The sequence below is a fragment of the Anas acuta genome, chromosome 17, assembly GCF_963932015.1.
Source record: "Anas acuta chromosome 17, bAnaAcu1.1, whole genome shotgun sequence".
Lineage (NCBI taxonomy): Eukaryota > Metazoa > Chordata > Aves > Anseriformes > Anatidae > Anas > Anas acuta.
The window spans coordinates 8,782,693-8,808,047 of NC_088995.1; the positions used below are offsets into that span (position 1 = coordinate 8,782,693).

The following is a 25,355-nucleotide window of genomic DNA, read 5'->3' on the forward strand; positions in this document are numbered from 1 at the left end:
CTTTGGGCCCGGCTATCCAGCCAGTTTCTAACCCAACGAAGCGTGCGCCAGTCCAAGCCAAGAGCAGCCAGTTTCTTGAGGAGAATGCTGTGGGAGACGGTGTCAAAAGCCTTGCTGAAGTCAAGGTAGACCACATCCACAGCCTTTCCCTCATCCACCCAGCGCAACAAGGACATGTCACTTCAATTGGTTCCAGCAGATTTGAAAGGAAGCTCTAGTGCTTCAAGGCAATCCAGAGCATACCTGAGGGAGTTCATCTCCTTCATCTGTTCTGTGGCCTAGTCATACCACAGTTTCCACAGGCTCATCCAGCCTCTGGCAAGGGCTACAGGAAAGTGCCGAAACCAAGCTGCAAGAGACAAGTGGCATATGCAATCCTCTGCACTGTTCTTCAGTTTCTCCAGCAGCTTATTGATTCTCCTGGATGAACAGCTCTTATTGCTTAAAGCACCTGTGTGAAAGTACTCTCTCAAACAACTGCTTGTGTGCTAAGCTAGGCAACAGGTTTAGAAGAGAAATTTCCAGACAGGTTTAAAAAAAACTTTATTAAAAATATAATTTAAAAACTTCATTTAGAAAATAGAGCATCTGTACAATGGTGCTTTAAAAGTCCATATAAGTTGACTAAGTAGAAAAATAATGCTCTCCTGTTGGCGTCGCCATGAACGGAGAGGGACCAAGCTGGACAACTCTTGACTGTTGCTGGGAGACAAGTTTCAGCAGCACTGAGGAGGTGGCAGGGCAAGAGCAGAGGTGCTGTGGGTGGTACAAATGCTCACCCTCATCACATGTTTTGCTAGTGAGGCTGCCAAGAGTGGAAGTCTCTGCTACAGTGAGAGATCTGCACACTCATTTCTTTCTGTCTTGCAAATGAAAGTTGTGACAGGCTTTAAAACTGCTTACTTGGCTCAGTTTCAATGCTAATAGCACAGTAGTGAAATTGCAGTGAGTGCTGGTCTACAGATAATATTCCCATGTATTCGTGGTGAGAAATAGCTGTGCTAATAGTGCACTGAAAAGGTGATGATAGACTGCATCAGCTGGATTACAGAGGTGTGCTTTACCCTTTGGTATGTCAGAACTGAAGGGGATTAGGAAGCTGTTACTTTATGGCTTGTTTTCTCTGGTAGTGAAAAATGATGGAGCACAGTGCCTTGAAACTTACTGAGGAAAGAAGAACCACTCACTGTGTCTCTAGCCAGGCCATTCTTGGTTGCTTTTTGAAAGCTCTAAGTAGGTCTAGCTAGAAATAACTACAGCTCATGCTAAAGCCAGCATCTGGTCTAGCTAGTTTGTGTGGTTCTGAAATGCGAGCTCTACATGTTGTCTGGTACCCACAAGCATTTCCCCTGTAACAGCTCTGCAGTTGGGGTGCTATTTCTGACAACAGAACTAATGCATCCAGGAACTGGTAGCTGAGGTAAAGGAGTCATTAATGAAAGTAGAAAATTTAGGCAAATTATGTAAATTGAATATGGTTAAAAAAAAGATACCCCCTCCAAATGAACAAATATATATATATATATATATATATATATATATATTCTGTATACAGATGAAGCTTATTTGTTTGTGTACTAGGAATACTATGGGCCACGTGGGAGCTGAGAACAAACATGTGGAAGGGGAGGGCTCTGCTAGTGCTCTCTGACATTGTCTCTGTCTCTTAAATAGCTGTAGTATTTTATCCTTGTAATCTTTAGGGAACAGTTGAGACTAGTTGTGGTAAACAAGGAGTTGGAGCATCTCCTTAGGCCATGGGAGAAGAGTGTTTTGAGACTGTTTGACAGCACGGCACCACTTCTCAACGGTTTTGGTGTTTGCCTGGCCAGGCAAAGCTCATGGCTACAAAAGAAGTCTTCACATTATTTATCCTTTGCATTTTTAAGTTATAAATCTTCCAAAAACAGCACATTTTTTTCCACTGCTATCCTCATCTGCCTTCCCAAACAAGTTATTTTCTGCAGGCATTGAGGAGGAAGAACTGGCGCAGACTGGGCCTCCCCTTACCTCAGGCAGAGGTGCCTTTGGGAAGCTAAGCTGAGGCCTGTCCCTCCCAGGAGCACCAAATTCACATTGCCCCATGGGAGGCTTATTCTCATGGTAACCAGTACACAAAGTTGAATGGAGCTTCAGCACAGTTACTCAGAGCTCACGGCATCCATCGCTTCCTCAAGGCAGAGTATGCATAGCAGCAGGCTTGTGTTACGGTGCACTGATTTCATCTGCCACCTTTGGGAAAAGTAGGGGCTCCTCTGGATGGGAAAACCAAAAGGGTTGTGTGGCGGTTTGCTCTCTTCCCATTCCAAACCCACTCTCAAAGTCTGGATGCATACAATTTTATAATCCTGATCCCACAGACACTTCTTATAATCCTTATAACCAAAATAGTTACTTCATATTGCTGAGCTCCAGTAATAGGAAGCTTAGCATAGCAACAGCCTGAAAGAAACCAACTCTACTCTCCAGCAGGAACGGAAGATACAGCTGGGTCATTTCGCAGTGTTCCCAGTGAGTTTTGGACCTAGTTTCCTTTTGCACCTTCTATTATCTTAGTCTGAATAGCTGATCTGCTCAAGAGATATATTGTTCCATATATTGTGTAAGTAATGGAGTGTGTAGCTCTAAACAAGGCTGGCTGACCTGTCCTTGTATTGCCTGAGGGTGACTTGCAGTCTCCTGGCGCTAGGTGTAATCACAAGTTTGCCCACACTTTGGGAGGCATCCTGATGGGAACAGGCAATATTGGCATGCCAAAGCATGTTCTCAAAGTAGTTATCTCCTGTGGGTTTGACTACAATAGAACTGTGGTGGGATTTCTTGCTAATAACCAGCCGATTTCCCCATCTTCCTTTTATCAGAGTAAGCAGAGATGCATTTTCCTTCCTTTGAAATTCCCTGCACAACATTCAATGCAAATTGATCTTTCATTGCTTTGTGTCCTCTTCTCAGCAGGCCATTCCTAACATCCTGTGGGGAGTAGAGCAGAGAAAATGGAGTGAATGGGCATAGGCCTGAGGTCTTTGTTCTGCCGGGTGCGGAAATGAAGGATATGTTTACAGGGTCAGGTTGAGGAAGATTCAAGCAAGAAGGAGGTTAGCTAGAAGCAAAATACAGATTACTGAGGAGCGTTACAGAAGCTAGCTCCTTCCCATCAGATGGAGAAGACAAGAGGATACAAACGAGGCCACTCACCTCACTGAAGTGTTCCTCAAATGAGATGTTGCCATTGATAATATGCATGATGGGAGATGAAATGGCATCTTCCAAGTCGTAGCCAAACCACAGCTTGTTTATAACAGCCTGCAGTGAACAAATCCCACACTCACTGGAGATACTGAATAAAAACCTGGGTCACATGTTGCCTTCTTCCAAACTGGTATAAATCCAGACCAAATCCTGCCAGAAGGATTGTGCAAACCTGGACTATAAGAAGTCCCTCTAGCCCAAGTATCCTTTCTTCATGATGACCAACAGTAGAAAAAGCAGGTGGGACTGACCGTGGCTGGAAGTCTGGGATGGCTGAAAGAGGTGGTGGCTGCTGTGGGTTCTTCCACCTTCTCCATTCCTGGTCCCTCCTGACTGAAGTACAATGCAACAGCAGAGCTAAACCTACCCCTCCCTTTGCCACAGAAATGCTAAAAGCAAGAAGGCGAGGGTAGAATGACTCTGCAGCAGGCTCTTTTCACTGTTGCCTTCTACTTAGCAGTACTAACAGCAGCAAACTGATTTATTTCATTAAGTTATGTGTGTGTTCTGCTTGCTTGTTGAAAGCTCTCACTGTGCAGTACCTGTTCACTCACCATAGCAGTGGCGCTGATAATCCGGGCTCCACCTGCTCCTCCAATCACCAGCATGTCTCCCGTCTTGGAGATGAGAATAGATGGCACCATTGCTGAGGGAGGCCTCTCTCCTAGAGCAGAAGCAGAAAGTCTTATTCTTCCCATGTGGCTGGTGAGAGCACTGGAGGGACACACAGGTTTATCTACCTCATTCTTCTTGCATTCCCCATGGAGAACCATGCTGCTGTTCATTCCTCAAGAAGTCCATGTTTTCCCAAAATCTAAATTCCTTGTGCTGAGACTCCATCTCACAAGAAACTGCTCCTTTATGGTGCAGGTTAAATAGGAAACACCTATTGGTGCACCCTGCAGCATACGCAGGAGTTGCTGCAGTTCATCAGACCCAGATAAGGAACAATTAGCAGCAATTATCAATTGCAGTACTGATGTCCTTTTTATTTGCAAACCCAAGGGAGCTTCCATCAGGGACAGCTTATTTCACAAAGCACTGCCTCTGTACTGTGCTACAGAACTCAGTGTAAGCCTTTCCTGACTGTGCATGTAACTGCAGGTGTTTTCATATAGAGGCCTAAAAATCAGCTAGTTTGTCTTAATAGTGGTTTCTTTATTTGTTCCGTACTTTCCCTGTCCATCCATGAAAAGCTTCTGCAATTTTTTTTTAAATCTCTGCTTTCCATCATCAGAAGCCAAAACTCACATTTTCATGTAACTGCATGAATAGACACAGACACACTACAGGACTTTATCCTTTGTTAGTATGAAACAATTTTGCTAACATACTAACTTAGGGAAAAAATAAAAAATAAAAAAGTACCTACAGTGTGTAGATAGTCCCTGCCCAGTTTCCTGCCATGATTCTCCATCTCCTGGCCTTGTGTTTTATGTTGAAGTTCAGAATGCTCACCTGGCTTAATGCTTCTGTTCACTATGCAGAAATCAGCAAGTTCATTATTTAAAATGATCCCAGTTCGGTTAGAATACACAAAGGAGCCAAACCTGCAGGGAGGAAGGAAGTAGCCTTTCAGTGACCAGTGCTCACTCATTGTGGATGATACTAGCCAAATGTGACACCCTCTGGCGTTACCCCTCCTTTCTGCCAGGCTGCAGCCACCTTAATTAAGGTGTTCAAAAGGTATTTGTGCTGCTGTGCTGCAGCCAGAGATGTGGGGATTTGCCCAACCCACAGAGCTTGGCAAGTTACGTTTGTCAATTGTGATGTTGCCTTGGGCTGATTCTGAAAGACCTTCGCTGTCACATGAAAAAAGCATTCACAAGCAAGAAACTGTCTAAAGCAGTGAAGCCCAAGGGTTGGTGGGGTTTGTTTGTTTTGTTTTTCTGTTAAGCAGCCCTTGCAGATACCCTGCGAGCCTGATACAAGACCTATGTTACTCAAGTAAAAACCAGGCCCTTGGCTACTCACGGGTAGTTGATGGTACTGGTGGCAGACACAGCACTGCCATCTGCAGCGAGCACAGAGATGTGGCTTGTGCCCATACTTTTATATCTGTGGTTGTAGGTGGACTCCCACAAGTTGTAATAGCTGAGTGGATGGTCACCAGAAGCATTTATTTTCATTCTGACGTGGCGAGCGGTCTCGTCAGACAGCAGGGTCGCCGCAGTCACCTGCAATCACAGCAAGGACACTGAGCCAGTATCACAAAAGCACAAGCATGTCTGTCTTTGGACACACTGGAGCCTGGGGGATTCAGCTCCAAGGTCAAAGCTCTGAGGCCTACACTGGCAGTGTTTAGCTCTAGTTTGAATTCTCACGCCAGTCTCATCACAGAAATTGAAATAAATTCAATACTAAGGCACCTCATCATTAACGTGACCATGTGCACATTCTTTATCAGGCAAGTGAGCACCAGCCTACCATGGAACAGAAACTGCATCCAAACCAAACAGCCTAACCCTACCTCTGCCTTGTTATCATGGTTTTGGCTAGGATAGAGTTAACTTCCTTCATGCAGGCTCATATGATGATGTGTTTTGGATTTTTGATGAAAACTGTTGATAGCACACCAATGTTTTAGCTGTTACATAGTGCTTACACAAAGTCAAGGACTTTTCTTCTTCTCCTGCTGCCCTGCCAGCAGCAGGCTGGGAGGGACACAGCCAGCACAGCTGGCCCAAACTAGTCAAAGGAATATTCCATACCATATGATGTCGTGCTCAGCAATAAAAGCTGTGGAAAAGAAGAATGAAGTATGTGTGGGGACACACTCAGCATGATGGCGTTTGCCTTCCTAAGAAACCATTACATGTGATGAGCCCTGCTTTCCTGGAAGTGGCTGAACAGCTGTCTGCTAATGGGAAGTGGTGAAATGAATTCCTTGTTTCGCTTTGCTTGCACACACAACTTTCACTTTACCTAGGAAACTGTTTTACCTCAACCCACGAGTCGTTTCACTTTTACCTGTCTGATTCTCTCCCTCATCCCACTTGTGGAAAGTGAGTGCATGCCTCTGTGGTACTTTTAGCTGCTGGCAGGAATCAAACCACAACACTTGGCCAGCTGAACAATGTTACTTGACTAACAGTTCTAAGGAATTTCTTTCCTTCTGTGACTGTGAAGCACGAGGGTGTCAGAGCATCGCTTGTTTCTGTAGCATTGTGCTGGCGGGCATGATAGTCTGGACAATAGGTAGCTTTCCTGATGGCTTACCACATAGGCTAAAATGAGTTTGTGACAATGCGGATTTTGAAAACAAACAAGCAAACAAACAAACAAAAGTGTAGAAGACTGCTCCTCTGTCAAGCAGTGCAGAAGAGGCTGCCAGTGCTGTGCATGTCTGTGGCTACTTCTTACTCCTGTGCACTTTACCAGCTCACCTGAGCATCAGAGAAGGCTGGGTCATTCATATGGGGTCTCAGCATATTGCTGAACTTCAAGGTCTCTGCAATGATGTGGTAGGTTTCTTCCTTAACCTTGGATGTTGCCAGTGATGCTTTACTAAATTTGTACCCTAAAGAGGAGGATGAATTCATTTGGTTAACAGATGCACAGTAATGTTTCTTCAGGAATTTTGTAAAATGTTTAAATGAACCTTGTTTTCCCATCCTAGTTCTTACCAAGTGTCCCCTACACGTTAGCAGGATGTGGGCAGAAATAACTGAGTCCTACTTTCCACTGTGACTTCAATTCTTTTTGAAGTCCTGAGAAATCGGGTATCCTTTTGGCCTTTGTAGCAGCTATGGTGATGCTGACACACTATAAGAATGAGCTAGCTCATCATCCTGCTGCATAGCATGATCATACTGCTTCTTTGGGGCCCTCTGTGGCTCACCTTTCTGCCTAATATTTATTTACTGTTCCAAATCAATGCTCTTTGCAAACCTCTTGCAGCTCCTTTTCTCTTAAGAATTTACCTTCCAGTATCTTGAGGATAAACAGGAGCACAGCACCTCCCATGGGTGGTCGAGGAGAAAACACCGTGGTGTTATTATTCAGGGTAATGTTCAGAGCTGAAGACACTTCTGCTTTGTATGCCTTAAGGTCCTCCATTGAGAGAACGGACCCTTCAGTGGAAAACCAGAGGAACAGCTGGTGTTAGCATGTTAACAGAGACTTTTGGTAGGTACTATGGGGATACTATCAGGGCCTTGGTAAGATTTCTAAAGAGCCATCCCTGTATATTCTGAGTTTCTTCCACCAAGCACAACAATGTCTTCACATGTCCTCAGCTACTGCCAGACCCCAGGACATCACAAAGCCTAAGGGAACTGGAGAAGCCAGTGCATGCACACTGTGGGTAAGTGCGTGGCTCTCATACCTTCTTCTGGGCCTGAATTACAACAGCTAGGGGAAGGTGGCCCCTTCCCATGCCAGGTATCACTTGGAGAAGTGACAAGTAAATGGCATGTGTTAGCTATCCCCAAGTACCTCCTCATCGTTAGACAATTGCTAGGGCCTGTCAGTTCTTATTAAATACAGCTGTTACCTACCAGCCTTCTTGAGGTCCTCCACCAGGGCCTGTCCTATCTGTCCCTCATAAAATTCTGTAGCTCCATTTTCTGCCACAGCTCTCAGTGTCTGCTGCAGTGCTGGCCACCTGAAGGTCTCTCCACGGTTCAAAAACCTTTGACCATCACATATCAATGGGCTGTTAAAGGAGAACATCCATCAGTTTACAGCATGTGCTTATTCTCTTTCCTACCCAAGGTTGATTTGGTTTATGTATTTTGCATACTTTCCAAGATAGTGCTATTCTGTCTATATGGAGAAAAATGCTTCTCAACTGATTCCTACCCACAACACCAGGCACGTTTTACCCTAGACAAAGTTTCCTCCATTAGACTAACACTTTGACCCTGGCTTCTCCAAATGAGTGCCTGCTGCAGGACCCTGCTGTCAGGGAACAATTTCCATACAGATGGAGGCAAGCCACATCCATCCAGCTCCTCCTCATGAGGAGATTTGCTTAGCAGAAAGTTTTGCTATGCCAAGCCCCTCTAAACTGGAAACCAAAAATGTAAAAAAAAAGTTGTTGACAGTAAAAGATTTCCAAAAGAACATTTCAATTATTCTCTCTCTCTCCATAGCAATTATTTACTGGGCAGCTGCTGCAGCAGCAGCCTGCTTCGTGTCTGAGCTGGGGGAACAGTGGTCCTTACACTTGAGTTTAATTCAGGAGACTTACCACAGGTTTCGTCCGTGTTTGGAGAACAATGGGTGATGGATCATTTTGTCCATAACTAAGGAAACAACAAGTGGCTCTGAAAGGAGCTTGATGGTTGGTTCAAACAGAGCTTTCCATGGCAAGCGGCCATATCGTTTATGGGCTTCTTCATACCCACGAATTTCTCCTGGTACAGCAATCCATCGGGAATCTGAAGAGCAGAACGGCAGCGTCACACCCAGTAAGTCACTGGCCTGTTGGTTTCGCCTCTCTAAATGCATGTCAGTGGAAGTGTGGATATATAGAGGCAGAACTAAGTCTGCTAAAAGTCCTTATCTCAACCTGTGAGTTTTTTCTTTCTTTCCAGCATACTTTCTTCTTCCCCTTTTCTTCTAAGGAGGGGGAGTGAGAGAGTGGTTGTGGTGGAGTTCAGCTGCCCAGCAAGGTAAAACCACCACCAACTGCTGGGAAATGAGTGTTTTGGGAAACCTGATCTTGGAATGTAGACTTCCTGTGAAGAGTAATTACGTAGTGATTTCTCCTCATGATCTGCTCCCCACTCCCTTGGTGGTGCCTGGATGCCAATTTTACTACTAAACAGGAATTTTATGGACTTCATTTTTTGTGTTTTTCAAAAATCAGTCCAGGAAGAACACAGGTAACTGAACAGGACTTCAGACAAACAGCAAGGTCCCCAGTTCCCCCACCCTGAGTTTTGTGCCCCCACCACACACTATGAGGGCACACAGACCTGTTTCTTACCGATGGGAGAAGAACAGCCAGAAAACAAATCATGATGAAACCCTTGTGGGACTGTTTCACGGGCATTAATCACCTCAACTGTTCCTAGAAAAAGAGCAGGGAGAAATGCGTAACAGACTCTTCCTGAAGGCAGGTGAACCTCATGTGTTGGGTCAGCTCAGCAGACTGACCAGTGCCTGCCTAGAGGCACCAAAGGTACAGGGACAAGGCCAGTGCCTGTGTCCAGGCAGCTGGGCCATGCTGCTTCACAGCTGACTTGCAGTTTCCTGCACTTCTTGTACAGGTGGGATGTGTCAGAGACAAAACATGAGCCTGGTGGTTAGCTATTTTCCAAGAGATGGCAAGTTAAGGTTATCATGTTTGTAACCTCTATGTATCAGGAAACTTGAAAGGAAAAAAGAAACACTCAATATATTCTTGTATTTCGCGTCTAACTGTTCCTCCTCCTTCTCTGCCTTCTATCTCTCCTTTTGTGTCTCAGGCCACAGAGCCAGCTGTGCTGCAGGAATCCATGGTGCTACTTGTACCAAACACGTGAGCCATGCATGGCCATGCAAGGCTCTGTGCAGCAGCATAATTCAGGTAGCAGAAGAGAAGGGTTGTTGGTAGGAGGAGAAGTTACAAGGCTCTGCCAAAAGGGAAAAAAACAAAAAAAGGTGCTTTGCCAAATTATGCTATTGCTTAAGATAAACGCAAGAATTTCTACTCATGACTCTCTGATACTATTTGGAAGGGTTTTTAAAATTATGATATTGTTACTGTGCCCATTGTTGATTTGGCTATCAACATCTATAAGCTCTGGGGGCTTGTAGTAGCCAAGGCCGTTTAAAAACAACAACAACAAAACATTAAAAACATAAAAGCAGGAACACAATAGCACTAGGGGTTAAGGCAAACATGGAAAGGCTTCCAGCAGACCCTGCAAATTGCTAGATTTTGATTTTCAAAAGGAAGATGCATCTCACAGGGCAGGAAGTGCTGCTGTGGGAAGTCCAACACACGCCAGTGATGGCAGTGTGAGGAGCTCCCCCCCCCAGCAGCTGGTGCTGCCTGAGCTGCTGGTGCAGGACAAAGTTCTGAAATCCCAGCCAAGGGCTGAGCTGAGGCAACGACAGCCCCAGGCTGCTGCCTGCTCTGCCAGCACACGCACCTTTCCCTGCTCCTACCTGCCTCCATGGCAGTGCTCCCCCCAAGTGGCAGCTCGGACAGCACCGTTCACACTTTGTTGCACTGGTCAGCTGTATGACACTGAAATATAATTTCTTTGCAAGGTGAAGAAGGGACAAAGTCATTTCATTTGAAATCCAAAGCTGCTTCCCCACCACCACATGTTCTCACTGTGAACAGCTGTACTCTTCAGTCCTGCTCTGCTTATGGAAAGCTCTCAGGATAGCTCCTGTAATCAGGGCTTTGGGTTAAGAGCGAAAGCGCATTTTGTGTGGTTTTCAATGGAGCTTTTATATATATATATATATATTTATATATATATATATATATATAAATCTCTCAGAGAACATGAAGGATTCTGACATGGCAGCTAGGTGTTTGCAGAAGACGAGGCACCATGGAGCGTCCAGGGCTGGCCCATACCTGTGCTGGCATTATAGATAGTAAATACGACCCCGCCACCCAGGCCTGAACTCTGAGGGTTCATCACCGACGTGCAGATCAAACCAGCGATGGCAGCGTCCACAGCTGTGCCTCCACTTTTCAGGATGTCCCTGTGGTAGAAAGGGAGGAAAAAAAGCCAACTGACATGAGCAGCCAGTGTTTGGAGAAAGTTGTTGATATCTATGTGGGGTTGGAGAGCGTGGAAAAGAGCATTCCACTGTGGGAGCAGGAAAGAAAACTCAGTGGGAAGGAACAGAGCATCTCCAGGAGGGAAAGGCAGCTGGGGCCACAGCTGCATGAGGCTGGTCTGCCTATGGGCAAGGAGTCATGGGACAGAGGGAACTGCATCCACTCCCAAATGCTCTTGACAGAAGGGGACAGGAAGGAGCTCCCAGACATGGGAGGACACACACTGCAGGGGGAAGAGCCTTGCACATGCTGGGAGCCAAACAACTCATTTCTGGCACCACACCTACCATCCCCACTAAAAAGGCATATGCTGGTCAACAGGCCAGGGGCTCAGAAGCAGGAGTGATGGGTCTGTGTGAAGGAAACTCCTGAGACTCAACATCTCAGCACAAAACTGAAGCCTTACTTCATTGCTCCCACAATGTGTCTTGGGCTTATGGGATATCAGTACAATAATCCCCTTTCCCTCCCCACAGATCCACAAATCAAAAACCAAAAACAAACAAACAAATTAAAAAAACAACAGCAACAACAACAACAACAACAAAAAAAACAAACAACAACAACAAAAAAAAAAAAAAAAAAAAAAAAAAAAAAAAAAAAAAACACCAAACAAGCAGAAAAAAAAAGTTTCTGCCTAGGCACAGCCACCCCAAAGAACACCCACGGGATTAAGGCAGCCTCATGCAGTTGTTCCTGCTAGAGAAACGTGTCTCAACAAACTGTCCTTCAAGAACAACCATTAAAAAAAAATCTTTTCCTTGCAGTGGAAATGGGGTGGGGTGGGGTTTCCTCATGCAGCCTGCCAGTAGCCAGCCCTGCTATTTGCTAGGAAGGTTTCTGACCGCTCAGGTTGAAGCATTGCTTTGACAAATCCAGAAGGGAAAGTGGAATAGTTCATTAAGAGGAGAGTAACTGCTCCCAGAGGCTGTGACAAGAACACAGCACACACAGGCACCGCTGTTTATTTTACAGCCATTGATGTCTTTGGGACCTGCAGGCGCTTCGAACAGGATGCTGCCCACAGACACACTGATTGTGCCTTTCCTTTGTTTAAGTGCCCTTGGAACGGCTGCCTGCGAGGAAATGGCATGGGGACAAATGGGAAGAAATGAAACCGTAGGGAACCACGGGGCTTTCTGTTTGTGGTTCTGAACAGCTTTCAACCTCCTAGCAGCAAGCTGCTCCCTGGCTGTCGCCCTGAAAATGGTGACTGAGGCTCAGGGCTATGCCACAGAAGGCCCTGGAAGCATGTTAGAAAGCTGGGGAAAGAGTGGAAAGGAGAAGGACCACTACACCGGCCCAGGACAGTGCTCCCCAGAGCCCGCAGGTTATGCCCATATGCCTGCTACACTGCTACTCCAAAGGGTAGCAACAATTAATATATTCATTTAATATTTGTGCACCTAGATGGCCTGTTTCCAGCCTCTAGATTATGCTAAAATCATGTGGTGTTCCCAAATACTTGTTTAGTGTGGGCTAAATACCCTTTAACTACGGCGAATGTAGTGCCATATGGACAAGGCATTCCAAACCGGAGAGTTTCTTAACATGAGCTTATCCGTGCTCCTTTCCTCCAACATTCCCACTCAGAAACAGAGGCAGAATAACACAAGCTAGGTAAACTCCAGCTTGCAGCTGTGCCTTTGGCTCTCACTGAGGTCAGTGAGGACAGAAGAGGTGCCAGTCTCAGCAGAAAAGGTCTGTCTGGCTGCTAAAGTAGAAGGCTTTCAAGTAGCTGAGACCTGGACTGTAACTGCCATTGATGAAAGGGACACAAAATCCCCCAGAGCATCAAGGAGCAAGTGAGAGAAGACATTCATTGGCCAGTGGACTTCAGCAGCACTGCCAGCATGGACACATCCTGCCTGGCATGGCCCAGTGCTTATTTGTTAGCTCTCAATTGCTCCATCCTGCCAGCTGACCCAATAGTTTTCAGATGGGTCGTGCCCAGGATGTGGCTTTGTGAGTGCCTCAGCATGACAGAAAGCCAGAGATGGTCTTTATTGTTCCTGTCTGTGCCTCGCGCAGCGGGGCCCCGATTCTTGGCTGTGACTCCTTGGTGTTACTGCAACACAGAGCAGAAACAACGCCAGAAGGCAACACAGGGACACCTTTTCACAGAAAAGCAAAGCATGTTTTGCTTTGTTCTTGGTCACTACCTCTCACTAAGCACACTCTGCAATATAAACATGATGACAAGAAAACCAGAATTTCCAGACGATCTGAAAGTGCTTTATGTTCCTGTCTACTGCAGAGCAGCTGTTTGTCGCTGTCACCTCTGGTAGCAGATATCACATCTAACCATGTGCACTCAGGCCAGTTTCTTGCCCGAGGGAAGGAGGGCTTTCCAGGTGAGGTGCCTGCTGCATTTCAGCGAGCCCCATGGAATGGAGAGCTGCGGCTTCCCACCTGCTAGACCCGAGTGCAGCACCTGAGAACAGCTCAGTATGGGATGGGCTGTGTGATGCTGGGCTTGCTCCTTTGCCAGCAAGCACTGTTCCCCATAGAAAGCTGAGATTTCTTCCCCAAACCACGCATTATATCGGCTCCCCACAGTCTAGCAGGAAGCACCAGGTTACACAGACGCTTCTGGGAGAGCTCAAACACCACTGATGTTTCCCAGACTCTGGGGAGATGCACATGCCTGACGAGTTTGTCACTGACATCTCAGCACGCCTGGGTCCCACAGCACAGAAGAGATAAGGAAAAAGAAGCCTAACAGTCAGGCATTTAGCTCAAGATCAGAAGCCACTGATCCCGGCAAGGGTAAAGCCAAATCCTGGTCACAGTTATTAACAAGACTTCTTTTGAGCTGCTTTGCTTTTCTACCTGTGAAGCCTGGTGTGTGTTCCCATGATCAAAGCAGAGTCCAGGGCCCATAGCCACACTTTGCTACCTGCAGACTGGACCCCAGTCTCAGCAGCTTCCCATTCCCCCTCCAGCCTCTCTGATGACTGAAAGACAAGGAAAAATGTTCTCTGAGCTGGCTCTTGGCATGTCACACTCAGCTTCCCATGTCTGCATTCAGCCAGAGCTCTGCCACTTACTTGGAAGTGATGCCTGGGGAATTTAGGGCCATTATGTCTGTCTCAGCCTGCCGGAGTGGTGGAGTACCCCCTGTCCCATTCAGTTGCTTCCTTCATTTGGATCACTGCTACAACTTGTTTAATTATAATGCAAAACCCCAGAGAGACACATAACCCTTCAAGCAAAGTCTGGTACCTCATCAGGTATCTCTAGAGACATCTTAGCACTACAGCTGACAAGATCTGATAACAATGCATTTTGTCCAATATCCTTCCTGCCACATAGTTTCAGCTTTAGGGTTTGGCCATTAGCTGTGTTTTCCTAAAGATAGGAGCAGAAATGGTGTGTCCTTAAAGAAGAGGATGTTAACAACCAATTCCAGCTCCAGCAGCGCTGAAACAATGCTTCACCTGCCCAGGAAGGGTGAATACTGGTACTTTCCTCACACCCCGCCCACAAGAAAGATGAGCATTGCTGGGCTGTAGACCAAGTCTGCAGTACTGCTCAGCTAGAAGGAGCCCTGATGCCATATTAAATGCACTTTAAATGCTTAAGTTTTAAATTATATATATATTTTTCTCTCTACTAAAAAAAGCTGGGGGCTGGGATGAGACCACCCATTAATTGCATCAGAGTTGCCTGCCTAAGATTTATGAAGAGCAAAAGCAACAGCTGTTTCTATAAAAAAGGGGTCAGCTGCCAATTTAAAGTGATTAAAACACAAGAAGAAGAGAAAACAAATCCTTTGGGATATAAAGATTTTTCAGAAATGCTGCTGAGCCATCACTGAACAGGGTTTTTGCAGCAGATCCTCTTCCTTGAATAGTGTCCCAGGGAAAAAAAAATCCGACTGTTAAGTTCTCACCCTCCCACCGCGCGGCCCCCCAGGCGGGTCACTGTTCCAGAGGATGCCAGTTCCCAGGGCTCGTGCTAGGCTACGCTGGAGGAGTGGGACCAGAGGTGGCTGCTGGGCCAGGTCAGGTCAGCTCGCCTCTCTGCAGCAAATACTGCTGGGAATGAGCAGTTTTCCTGAATTTCTCCGTGTTCTCATGCTGGCTCTTGCTTCTGCCATTTGGGAAACAAATGGATGCAGAGTAGTGGCTGGCAGAGTTCAAACAGCGTCTTGACAGAGTATGTAAAGCTTTTTGATGGAAAATGCCTCCTCCGTTGCCAGGTAGGAACAAGAGGCTCAGAGCTAGAGGTGAAGGTGGCTTTGGGTATGGCTTGCTGCCAGGGCAGTTGCCTCCTGCCTCCTCATGGCTTCTTGACATGAGGACAAATTACTGAGGCACACTCACCAGTTGCATAATATTGCTTTCGGTCCCCAATCTCTAGCAGTAAAACCATCTGCAGCAAAGGGCCCGACCTCATTCAGCACTGCAATTCATGAGCCAATAGCAAGTTTGGCACAGGACCTGCCAACAAGGATGATGACGCTGGAGGCTTCCCAAGATTGCTCACTTTCTGCACGGAGCCAAAAGGGTTGCATAAAGATTTCAGAAAGCTCAACCTTACATAGCCCTGGGATACACAAACACCATCTCCAGAGATAGAAAACCCAAACCTGAAGATGACAGCTGAGCACAAATTAAGAAAAAGCAGCAAACGGGAGCGGGGAATCTGTTCCCTGCTCTCCTTCTTGTACTAATGAATTAGAGTGGCAAGGTTCCCCAAGCATCTTGAGGTGTCTTCCCCAACCCATCATCCCACTCATTAAAAGACAACTATTGCTCTTAGAGCAAGAGGTTCAGTTCTCGGTATATCAATTAAAAGCTCTGTAAAAAGAGCACAAAAATTACATATTAAATGGCAGACCCTTAAGCCAACGCAGAGCATGTGATGCCCCCAAAATCTCATTACTGCTAATGACAACTCACAGCAAATTGGACAGCAGAAAATGTTGGGTTTCATTTTTTTTGTAAAGGAAATAAGATTTTGATTAAATTAAAAAAAAAAAAAAAGGAAGTAGGTTAGAGATTAGGTGCTGCTTTTAACTTGCAAAACTTCGGGCACTGTACCAGCGTGATTGGTTTTGTGTTCGTCCTGCACTGGAAGTTCTCTGAGCATCCCCCACATGGATTTCTGGGGGCTGGGGGGGATTTGCAGGGTGAAAGAGGTGGCTGGGGCCAGCCTGGGGGGCTGGCAGAGAGAGGGTCTGCAGGCTCTGTGCGGGAAAGCAGGGACAAAGCAGCGCTGTTGAATCTCTCTCTACTTTTGCCTTTAGGGACTGTTTGAAATTATTCCTGCTCTCATCAGTGGGGCAGGCAGGCTGACAGGTTCAATTATGACATGTGGTTTTCATTTGACTAAAGCTTTACCATATCCAAGCCACAAAGCCTGATTTTTTTCCCATGGTGCTGTGGAGGCTGCTCTTTTCCTTTATGTCTGTCTCCGCTAAAAGCATTCAGTAATTACCAAAAATGAGATTGAGGAAATGTGTTGTTTTGCTTATTTTACTTATTTTTAAACTCCTCTACAAAGTTTGTTAGAAAGCTCTTGAGTGTGCACGTATAAAGGCAGCAGTGGTTTGTTTCCAGTTCAAACAATTCACTCTAATTTGACAAAGCTGGTTGCCTTGAAGAAAAAAAAGAAAAAAAAAAAAAAAGAAACTTCATAGTTTTTATTTTAGATATATGTGGGTGTATTATATGCATATAATGTGTATATATGTATGTGGTCAACAATGAACTACCTAGCTTTGGTAGATTAATTCTCCTGTGATTTCTCAGCAGTTATAGTGGAAATGAGCCTGTTCCATCCTGGAACTGCAGGGGTTATGCACAGCTTCTCCCCCTCCAAAAAACAAACAAACAAACAAACAAAAAAAAACCACCTGCTTATCATGATTTTGGGTCCCAGAAAAAAAAATAGGGAAATGATTATTACCCTTGGTAGTCAGTGCTCCCCAGACAAGACCAACAAAGAGAGATGCCATGTACTGCCTCAAACATAGAGGATATGGGAGAGGAGTGAGGTGGCTGAGCTGCAGAGACAGGACTGGGGTGGAAGAGAGCCTGTAGGGTTGAAAAATTTGGGAGCAGGGCTAAGTGGGGTGGCTGCACAAGTTGGGAGGATGAGAAGAGCAAAAATAGTGACTGCATGGGCTCCAACACCAGCTCAGGGAGAGGGGTACATGTGTGAAGGAGCAGCCACAGAGCTGGGCGTGAGGCAATTAGGCAGAAGAGAGCATCAGCACAGGTAGCAAAGGGCCCAGCATGGACTCAGGAATGGCTGTACAGGTCCCTGTTGTGCCAGCAGCAATCTCAACAATTATGATTGTTTACCTAACTCCCCAGCTGTTACATCAGTCCAAGTCCAAAGAGACAGTGTAAAAACTTGCAAATGTTTGCATAATTGCAGAAAGAGTGAAGACCTAAATACAGTTCTTAGTAAGAAAAACCCCTAATTGATTATTTTTATATGCTTTGTCCCTCATGATTTTGAGAGTTTACATATTCCTGAACAGAAGAGTCAACAGTGCTGTTTTAATCTCAGAAGCACTCAAATGACTGTCTGGGCAGTGTCTGGGAAGGCGCTGGGGCTGAGCACAGAGGATGCATGGCTTTGCCCAACTCTCTGTTGCTGAAGTTAAGTGGGAAATGAAGTGGGAGCACCCAGGTGGCAATAGAAGGGCCCAGTGGCTAAGAAATATAGGCTCTGAGAAACTAGATTTTATTGCTTCTGCTGCGACAGAATTCCTGTGTGAGGCTAAAATCTTGTTCAGCCAAGATTAAGGAGGAGGACACTCTGTGCTCCTCATCTGGTGCTCCCATGCAGACCCACGGGGCAGGCCTGCAGAAGCCCTCACCCCACAGGCACAGGGGACATCACTGACAGATATACGCTGAGCACCATGTGCTGCTCTCTGAAAGGCAGAAACCATGGTCAAAGCAACTCTCACGCAGCATCCATGCAGTGTTATTTCTGTGTTAGGCTTCCTTGCTTATACAGCTGAGATAACATCATTTTCTCCCCCACTGCTGTGAGAATTAATTCAGTGGTGACTATCGTGAGATAGCTGAGACATAGAGATATAACACCACAGAAAGGCCTGGGGGAAAATGAACAAGACCACACACCATATAGAGCATGCAGTACGCTTCCCCCAACGAAAAGACGTCCTTTCCTTGTAAGTTACCACTGTGGGCCAGTGGGGACAAAGAAAGAAATAGGACAGTGACAAAGAAAAGTGTAGATGTCAGCCAAATCACAAGCTCTGCTGCAGACGAACATGTACGAACCATTTTCTTTTTATTATGGTCCATTGAAGGAACAATAACAGGGAGAAGAGCACATAAATCTGGTTTATTCCAAGCATATGGACACCATTAAATGAGCACAAAGGTTCCCAAGAAAGTCTGAATGTGCAAAGCAGGGGCACAGCAGTGTAAAAGCAGAGTAGAGCTAACCAGCAAGCAGAAGATGTGTCTAGAGCCAAGGTGAAGGAGAAGAATGGACTTGGCTGGGGAGATCCAGAGCACTTGGCAGGACAGGTAGAGAGAGATGATCTATTTGGAGCAGCAGGATGTGATGTTCAGGCTGGGGAGAAGGGGAAAAACTGTGTGATGGGAAGCTGGGGCAAGGAGAGAATTTTGAGGGGATCACTGGTGAACTATCTGTAGAGAAGCTAAGGTGGTCTGTCAGACCAGAGGGACTCCACAGACCTTTCCAGCACAAGTGCGGAAGGTGCAGCTACAGCGATGGTTGAGGCTACAGAAGCAGGTGGAGCTTCCTGCAGAGAGATGGGAAGGAGACAGACGACTGCCCAGCAGCAGTAGCCAGGTAGCCACAGCATCTCAGATGTTGACTTGATTACACATTTCTGTGGCTCTCATTTCAGTGCCCTCCAGCTGATTCCACACTACTTCAAGTTAAAAACTGCAATAGCTACAAACTGCTGCAATTTCTCCAGCAGATTCTTTGAGTAGTCTGATAGTTTTCTCTATTTTTATTACTATTAATTTAAAAGATCCTTCCTTTTTTCCTCTGAGGAACTAACTTGTGGTGTAGCATAAAAAAAATCTCATTTCTTGACACCCATATAGCCACAATACACAGCTACTCACAACTTCTGTGTCAGCATGTCACTGCACAAACCACACGTGGAACACGGCAAGTGTGGTACAAAGACATGGGCTCTTGTCTCACTCCTCCAGCCTCAAGGCAGAGCATACAGCTCCAGCATCCATGTAGCCTGTGAAGGTTTAATGTTCCTTCCTTCTACTTTCATGTATGCAAGTGTTAAAGAATCGAAGCAACAGCACTAGTAAAATAATAAAGTAAGAGTTAAAATGTTTGAGAGAAAACTTGTTATAAAAGTTGTTAAACTGAAGTGTTGCAACCTGGGCAGCTGGAGGATTTTCTTATGTCTATATCTTTCCTTCCAAGCAATGTAAGTATGTCTTTTGTACTTATGCTGTCTCAGCTGACTTTCAATTAAGCCTACTCTTTGCTTTCCAATACAGTGTATTTCCTGATAGCAGATATACCTGCTGCAGGCTTTGGTCCAGAAATGCACACCCTAAGGGCTGGGCTGCCCACTCCCCTTTACTCACTCAGTGTGCCTGTTTTCCTTGCCTCTGCTGAAGCCTGGCTGCAGCTCTCTGTGAGCTCCTCTCACTTCTTCCTTAGATGATTTCCAACTTACCACCATGAAGTAATCAGTTAATTTCCTGCTTCCCCTGTTAAAAACAACCTTGCATCTGTATACTGTAAATATTTGTACCTTCCCAAAGGCCACTTATGTGACATTAGATATTTAAGATAAGCATCAGTTGCAGACACAGGTCTCCATCTGCTCCCTGAGCTGCTCCACTGCCGACAGAAAGCACCCAGGGAGCAGCATTGCTCCTCAGCCCCACGGGTAGGGATGGAGCAGAAACCCAGCTCGCTCCCATATTCAGCATGTGTGCCTGTCTGCCCGTCCAAGCCCATGACGTACGCAAGGGGCAAAGTGACAAATGGAGAGGTCTGTGTACATACCGGCCGATGTTAGAGCAGGTCTCGGTGTCAGCAGCCACGGCACCGTGCAGGTAGTGCTGAGAACCACACCCAGGTTGAGTCAGGATGACCACGAGCACAACCACCACGGCAAGCACCCCGAGGGTCAGCAGCACGAGGCAACAGATCCTTCCTGTGGACATGTCTGTTCGTAGGCTGCCGGAGGCAGCTGGGATGCTTTCACTCCTTTTGCAAAGGCGCCTGCTTTGCTCAGGGTGGAAGTAGAGCTGCTCTGGGCGGGAGGTCTCACTGAAGTGGGCTCTGCCCCCTGTGACTGAGAATTATACTTTTTAAGATTAAAAAACAATAAAAAGGAAATGGTGTACTTCTGTCCTGCTCTGACATGTGAGAGTCTTTTCACTCCCTTTTATAAACTAAACTTCTTCTGGCAAATCCCCCTGCTTTTTTTTTTTTTTAGTCTCTGATGACTCTGATGAAAATGTTTAACACATTCACTGCTGGAGCACTTCAGAGTGAAATCTCCACACTGCTTACTGGCTTCAGGCAGCCTTCCTGCCTTCATATTCTTGCCACATAGAGCAAACCACAATGCAAAGGTAGCCTGAATGGTGAATCACCGCATCAATCGTACATTGCACCTGGGGGATTTTCTTTCTGTCAGATTACCCAAAGAAGTAAAAGCTAAGCACATATGAAATACAAAGCTCAAAGCTTCATATTTGCTCTTACTTTACCTTATAGTTTACTAAGCCTTGCTTAATGACTTTTTTAAAATCAGTAAATCTTGCCAGTGTCCACACCATGCATCTTCTGTAAAAGAGCATAACAAAGTTGCTTTAATAAGACAGTAGGTTTCTGCAATTCTGCAAAACATTAGAGCCAAAAGCTCTGAGGTCCAGCATGTGTCAGTCAGCAACCAGAGCACCTGGGAAGAGAACAGCCGCTGAGTCAGGCAGACCTAATTCCTAGCAGAGCCGTGATGAGCAGCATGGGCTGCACAGCACAAGAGGACCCACCTGGTTCTTAGTTTCACAGTTCTTGCACTAAAAAAGTTTGACATATGGCTCCATATCTGTCTGCTGTCTTTATAAAGGTTGTTACCTGTGATCATTTTCCAGCTATATTAGTGGGAAGAGGAGATTAATTTGGGCAGATTTACACGTGTATTTCAGTACAGACTTTGAACTTGCACTCACTAAAATGCATCTCATAGCTAAATACTATTTCATGTATCAAATATACTATACTATATAAAATACTATTTCATGATATCTCAATAAATGGATTTGATGGACAACATTTTTTTTGTAGCTGTATCTTCCCGTAAGGTTATATGGGGAAAGAGAGAATAGTCCAAGAAAAATAAATGGTTTTGTCCAAGATAAACCACAGTCCCTGCAGAATCGTTCCTTGGTCTCCACATCTCTGTCTTGGCAAATACAGGCATGTGCAACAGCTCTAATGTGACTCTTCATTTCACCCCATTGCAAAACATCACTGATCTCATAATATTTCTCAGTCGCTGCGTGGCTTTCATGTTTCATTTTTTCAGAAATTATTCTAAGGCACTTAAAGAATCATCAGTTATGGTGGTTTTTCATAGCAGGGCTAGAAACCCTAGCCACTCACTACCAAGAGACTCAAGTGGATTTTGCCCATTTGCTTTCATCAAACACTATGGAGAAATTAACTCCAGACTAATTCTCCAGATTTCTTTCAAATTTGGTTTTCAGCTCAGCAGATCAAACATCTGTATCTGGAAACCAACCCTTGTGCTGCCAAGGAGGAGACCTGGAAGTGGCAAGAAAGGGAACAGAGATTGTTATTCCCAGACCACTTCTGCAAATGGCAAGATGTCTTTGCGATCTACCCCAACAGATGCCTCCTCTAGGCGATCCCATTAGTCCTTACATACATGAATGAAGACTGAGCCTCCTTTTCTCTTTCAGTGCATAACCTTTACATTCTTACTGGTGCAATACTCAACTTCAGCCTTATTACGCTGCAATGTCTGCACCAACCCTCCCGTGTGAGGCACAGCTTAGCTGTTCAAACGCGGTGGCTCAGAACTGCGACCTCTATTTATTTATTTGTTTCTTAATACTTTCAGGTTTATTGTCATTGCCTGGGAGCTCAGTTTGCCTTGGCACAAATCTCCACACACAGTAATGCACTGACTTTCTGGTCCTCCTCTACCTGCGTGAAGGGCTTTCTATACTGCATGAAAAAGAGTTCAGGTATTTACAGACCCTTAGGGGCCAAGATACACTTGCAGAGATTTACAACAGCACTTCCATGTCTAGTTGTCAGTGCAAAGAAAAGTATGCAGGCCAATAGAGTTCCACTTTCATGAGAAAATACTGAAGAATTCAAGATCGGAGCATATAAAATCCAGTGTAAACTCTGGGAGATACCATCAAAGGCATAAGAACTGTACGTAATAACACCCAGTAATATTAATTGATTAATATTACACTGTAAAAGCCTATTATAATAAATGTATTATGAATAGATTGTGATAAATATTATAGATTACACAATAAATAATACTTAATATATTATTAATCTATATTAAATTGCTAAGCATATTTTGGTATTATAAAGTTATAGCAACATATTAATATAATTTAATGGTTAACATATAATATTGAATTATATTTATGAAATTCAATAATCTAGATCTCATATCCTACTGCGTATTTTAATTAGAACTGCAGTCATTAACAAAGTCACCATTTCCTAACTAACAAACAGGCACAGTATTTTTACATTGTCCTTTATACTGTTTGGGGTTCTGTTAGATCTTTTTCCAGCTCCTCAACTGAGACCAAACTTCAAAGTAATTCACCACCTGAAGGACGGGCATTGATAAGGGTAACGCAACAGTTACCTTACCGGTGGCAATCAACCCCGAATGGGCAGCGAGCCTCAGACTCGAAGGGCATCAGGACAGAGTTGAAGAGATGGGAAGAAGTTCCCTTGCAGGTAGGTTCCTGTGGAGGTTCTCACTGTGCACATGTCCGATTGCATCATCCAGTGACCGAAGGGACTGGGCCAGCCTCTGAAGGCAGCAGCAGCCACTCCTTCAGCCTTGCTGGAGAAAGCGTGAGCCTTGCTGTTTGCTTTGGCAGCAGAACGTTGCGCTGAGCCAGTGTAATTTCACCTGGAATTCCAACATGCTCCTGACACACTGAGGTACCATCTGCAGAGCCTGCTCCTCCAACAGTGAAGCTGTTTTCAGATGACAACTGGAAAAGAAAGGCTGGTTGCTGGTTGCAAGCCAGCCCTCATAACCAGCCCAGGATCCTAGGCATGAAGAGATAATCCCAAAGATCACCAGCATCTACACGGGCTCTGCACATACTTCTTATTCAGTACAAGAAAGTTGGAGATGCAAATTAAGGAGACGCCTTCTGAGAACTCTGAGATCACGTTGCTGAAGCAGGATTCACGGCAGTACAGGGCCAGACTAAAGAGAACAAGGTTGCTGCCTAGTTTGCACAAAAGGGTAGGTCTGTGGCATGAATGGCATTTCGGGCACCGTTTTCTCCATGCCTCCTTGTCTTCAGTGTAGTTTTCCATTGACAACAGGAGGAAAAGAACATGACTGGACAGAAGGCCAGGCGTTTCTACTTAGCAAAGAAAAGCTGACTAAGATGCTGGTTCTCAATTTATCACTCTTCATCTCTCTCTTTTTTTTTTTTTTTTAATAAACTAAAGAACCCTAAACACATACCAAACTCATACTGTGTTCTCATGCTAGCATCCTAACCATCCTCCTTTGCCTGTTGTCTTTGCACTATTCAAATTACATTGCAACATACTCTAAAAGATGCCTCTTTCTGCTGGTGTTTGTTTGTGGAGCATTGTCTGCTATCACTGTGCTCTTTCTGTAATAAATAACAATTTCTCAACTCTAAATTAAGTTTAAATGGTTGGACAAGAGTCTAGGAAAGTTTCCAAGAGCGTGCAGCCAAAGCCAAACTGAATGCACTTCATACACTGTTTGTCTCCTCCTCCAATCATGCTTATTTATAACCCAACAACATCAGTTGTCTCTATATGATAATCAAATTATAGAAATACAGGCAACATGCTGGGAATTTATTGTTCAAATCTTCTAACAGACCTAAAGAAGGATGCAGACCACAGATGTTGGTGGTCATCACAGTATTTGTCTCAGTACAATTTTTCAGAAACTGGGAAATCCCAACCTTTGTGTGTTTCATTCCTTTCGACACAAAACAATTTTTCTTATTGATGGCTATGGTTTTGCTCCCATGAAAATCAGGTTTGTACAGTTGTTTAGAGATCTGGAAAAAACAAAACTCAGAAACTGCAAATTTTGGTACTAAAGACCCTCTCATTCATGTATTTGTGATGAAAACTAAGTCCATAATCTCCTTTACTTCAGGAAAACCAAACCCTGCTTCTTTTGTTACTGAATTTAGAAATGGAAACACTTTCTAAAATTACACATGGACTTATGTTCCACTGAGATTAACATTTAAACATTTTCAAAATCAAGGCTTTCTGATTTGCTTGTTAATTTCAAAGCATCCCAGGGAAAAACTCTTCTGGTTCTAGCTGAGAAATGTGTACTTCATCTCAAATCTTGAAAACGTGCTTCTGACTGCAGTGTTAATGGCTGAACAGATTCCTCCTGCAAGCCCTGAAAGGCTCTGAGGGTGATCACAAGCACTCCCGTGTGGTAGGAGCACAGCATCAGCAACAGGGCTATGATGGATGACTGAGGAGGCAAACCTACAGCTCAAAGAGGGCATGTGTCAACAGCCCGACACTACTCAAGGACTATTTTCCAGCATATAAAGGGAAAGAGTTATAAAGCCTCAGCCATTATAACTTTCAGTTTCCCACTGTAGGGGATCCCCCTTTGTGGGCTGTTAGTACGAACTAAGAGAAAGCACCTGAGTAGGATTGTCACAGGACACCCACCGCTTCTCACCTCCCTGAAGCCATCAAAAGGACCCACCAGAATCCCAAGAACTCCCATGTCTTTGCTGAATTTTCCTAGGTTAAAGGCAGAGCTGCTGCTTCCTTCTTCCTTCCTTGTTGGTTACAAAGTGAAGCCTGAAATAAACGTGCTGAACACAGACAAAAATATCCTCTATTCTACAGTTCAATCAACAGATGGAAAGTCAATTAATTGCACGGCTCTGCTTGGGACGCAAGGCACAGGCCCACTCCCAAGGGGAACTTTTCTCCATTAACTTTATTCAGCGAGCACATCCAGGCACAGCTTGCTGCACAGCATCGGCGCTCAATTCTTCCTGTAACAGTGCACCCATGCTCAGGATTAGATTAGCAGTGAAACCTTCTGGTTCAATATTTAACTCCTTAGTGTCCTTTTGGAGCAAAT

The 25,355-nt window shown here is 45.0% G+C and overlaps 1 protein-coding gene across 2 annotated transcripts; it reads right to left on the reverse strand.

The window, feature by feature from the left end:
- Positions 1–526: 526 nt before the first annotated feature.
- Positions 527–23,224, reverse strand: GGT5 (gamma-glutamyltransferase 5). Of its 2 annotated transcripts, XM_068653725.1 has the most exons (14): positions 22,871–23,224; positions 20,710–20,785; positions 19,997–20,288; positions 10,775–10,905; positions 9,170–9,268; positions 8,444–8,633; positions 7,749–7,906; positions 7,173–7,322; positions 6,636–6,769; positions 5,224–5,426; positions 4,708–4,799; positions 3,804–3,913; positions 3,196–3,303; positions 527–2,970 (listed from the first exon to the last, which is right to left on the reverse strand). In XM_068653725.1, exons 3-14 carry the CDS (start codon positions 20,155–20,157, stop codon positions 2,824–2,826), a joined length of 1,683 nt encoding a protein of 560 aa, XP_068509826.1. In that variant the 5' UTR covers positions 20,158–20,288; positions 20,710–20,785; positions 22,871–23,224; the 3' UTR covers positions 527–2,823. The 2 variants fall into 2 exon arrangements, with proteins under 2 accessions (XP_068509826.1, XP_068509827.1); XM_068653726.1 differs by lacking the exons at positions 20,710–20,785; positions 22,871–23,224 and having other exon boundaries at positions 9,185–9,268; positions 19,997–20,386.
- Between the last annotated feature and the right edge of the window lie 2,131 nt (positions 23,225–25,355).

Excerpts from the sequence above, each read along its gene's own strand:
- GGT5 (XM_068653725.1), bottom strand. The coding sequence starts at position 20,157 with ATGTCCACAGGAAGGATCTGTTGCCTCGTGCTGCTGACCCTCGGGGTG. Across the intron at positions 6,770-7,172 it reads TATCCTCAAGATACTGGAAG|GGTACAAATTTAGTAAAGCA; the intron begins GTAAATTCTTAA and ends CCTCCTCTTTAG. Across the intron at positions 5,427-6,635 it reads CAGCCTTCTCTGATGCTCAG|GTGACTGCGGCGACCCTGCT; the intron begins GTGAGCTGGTAA and ends CTGTGATTGCAG.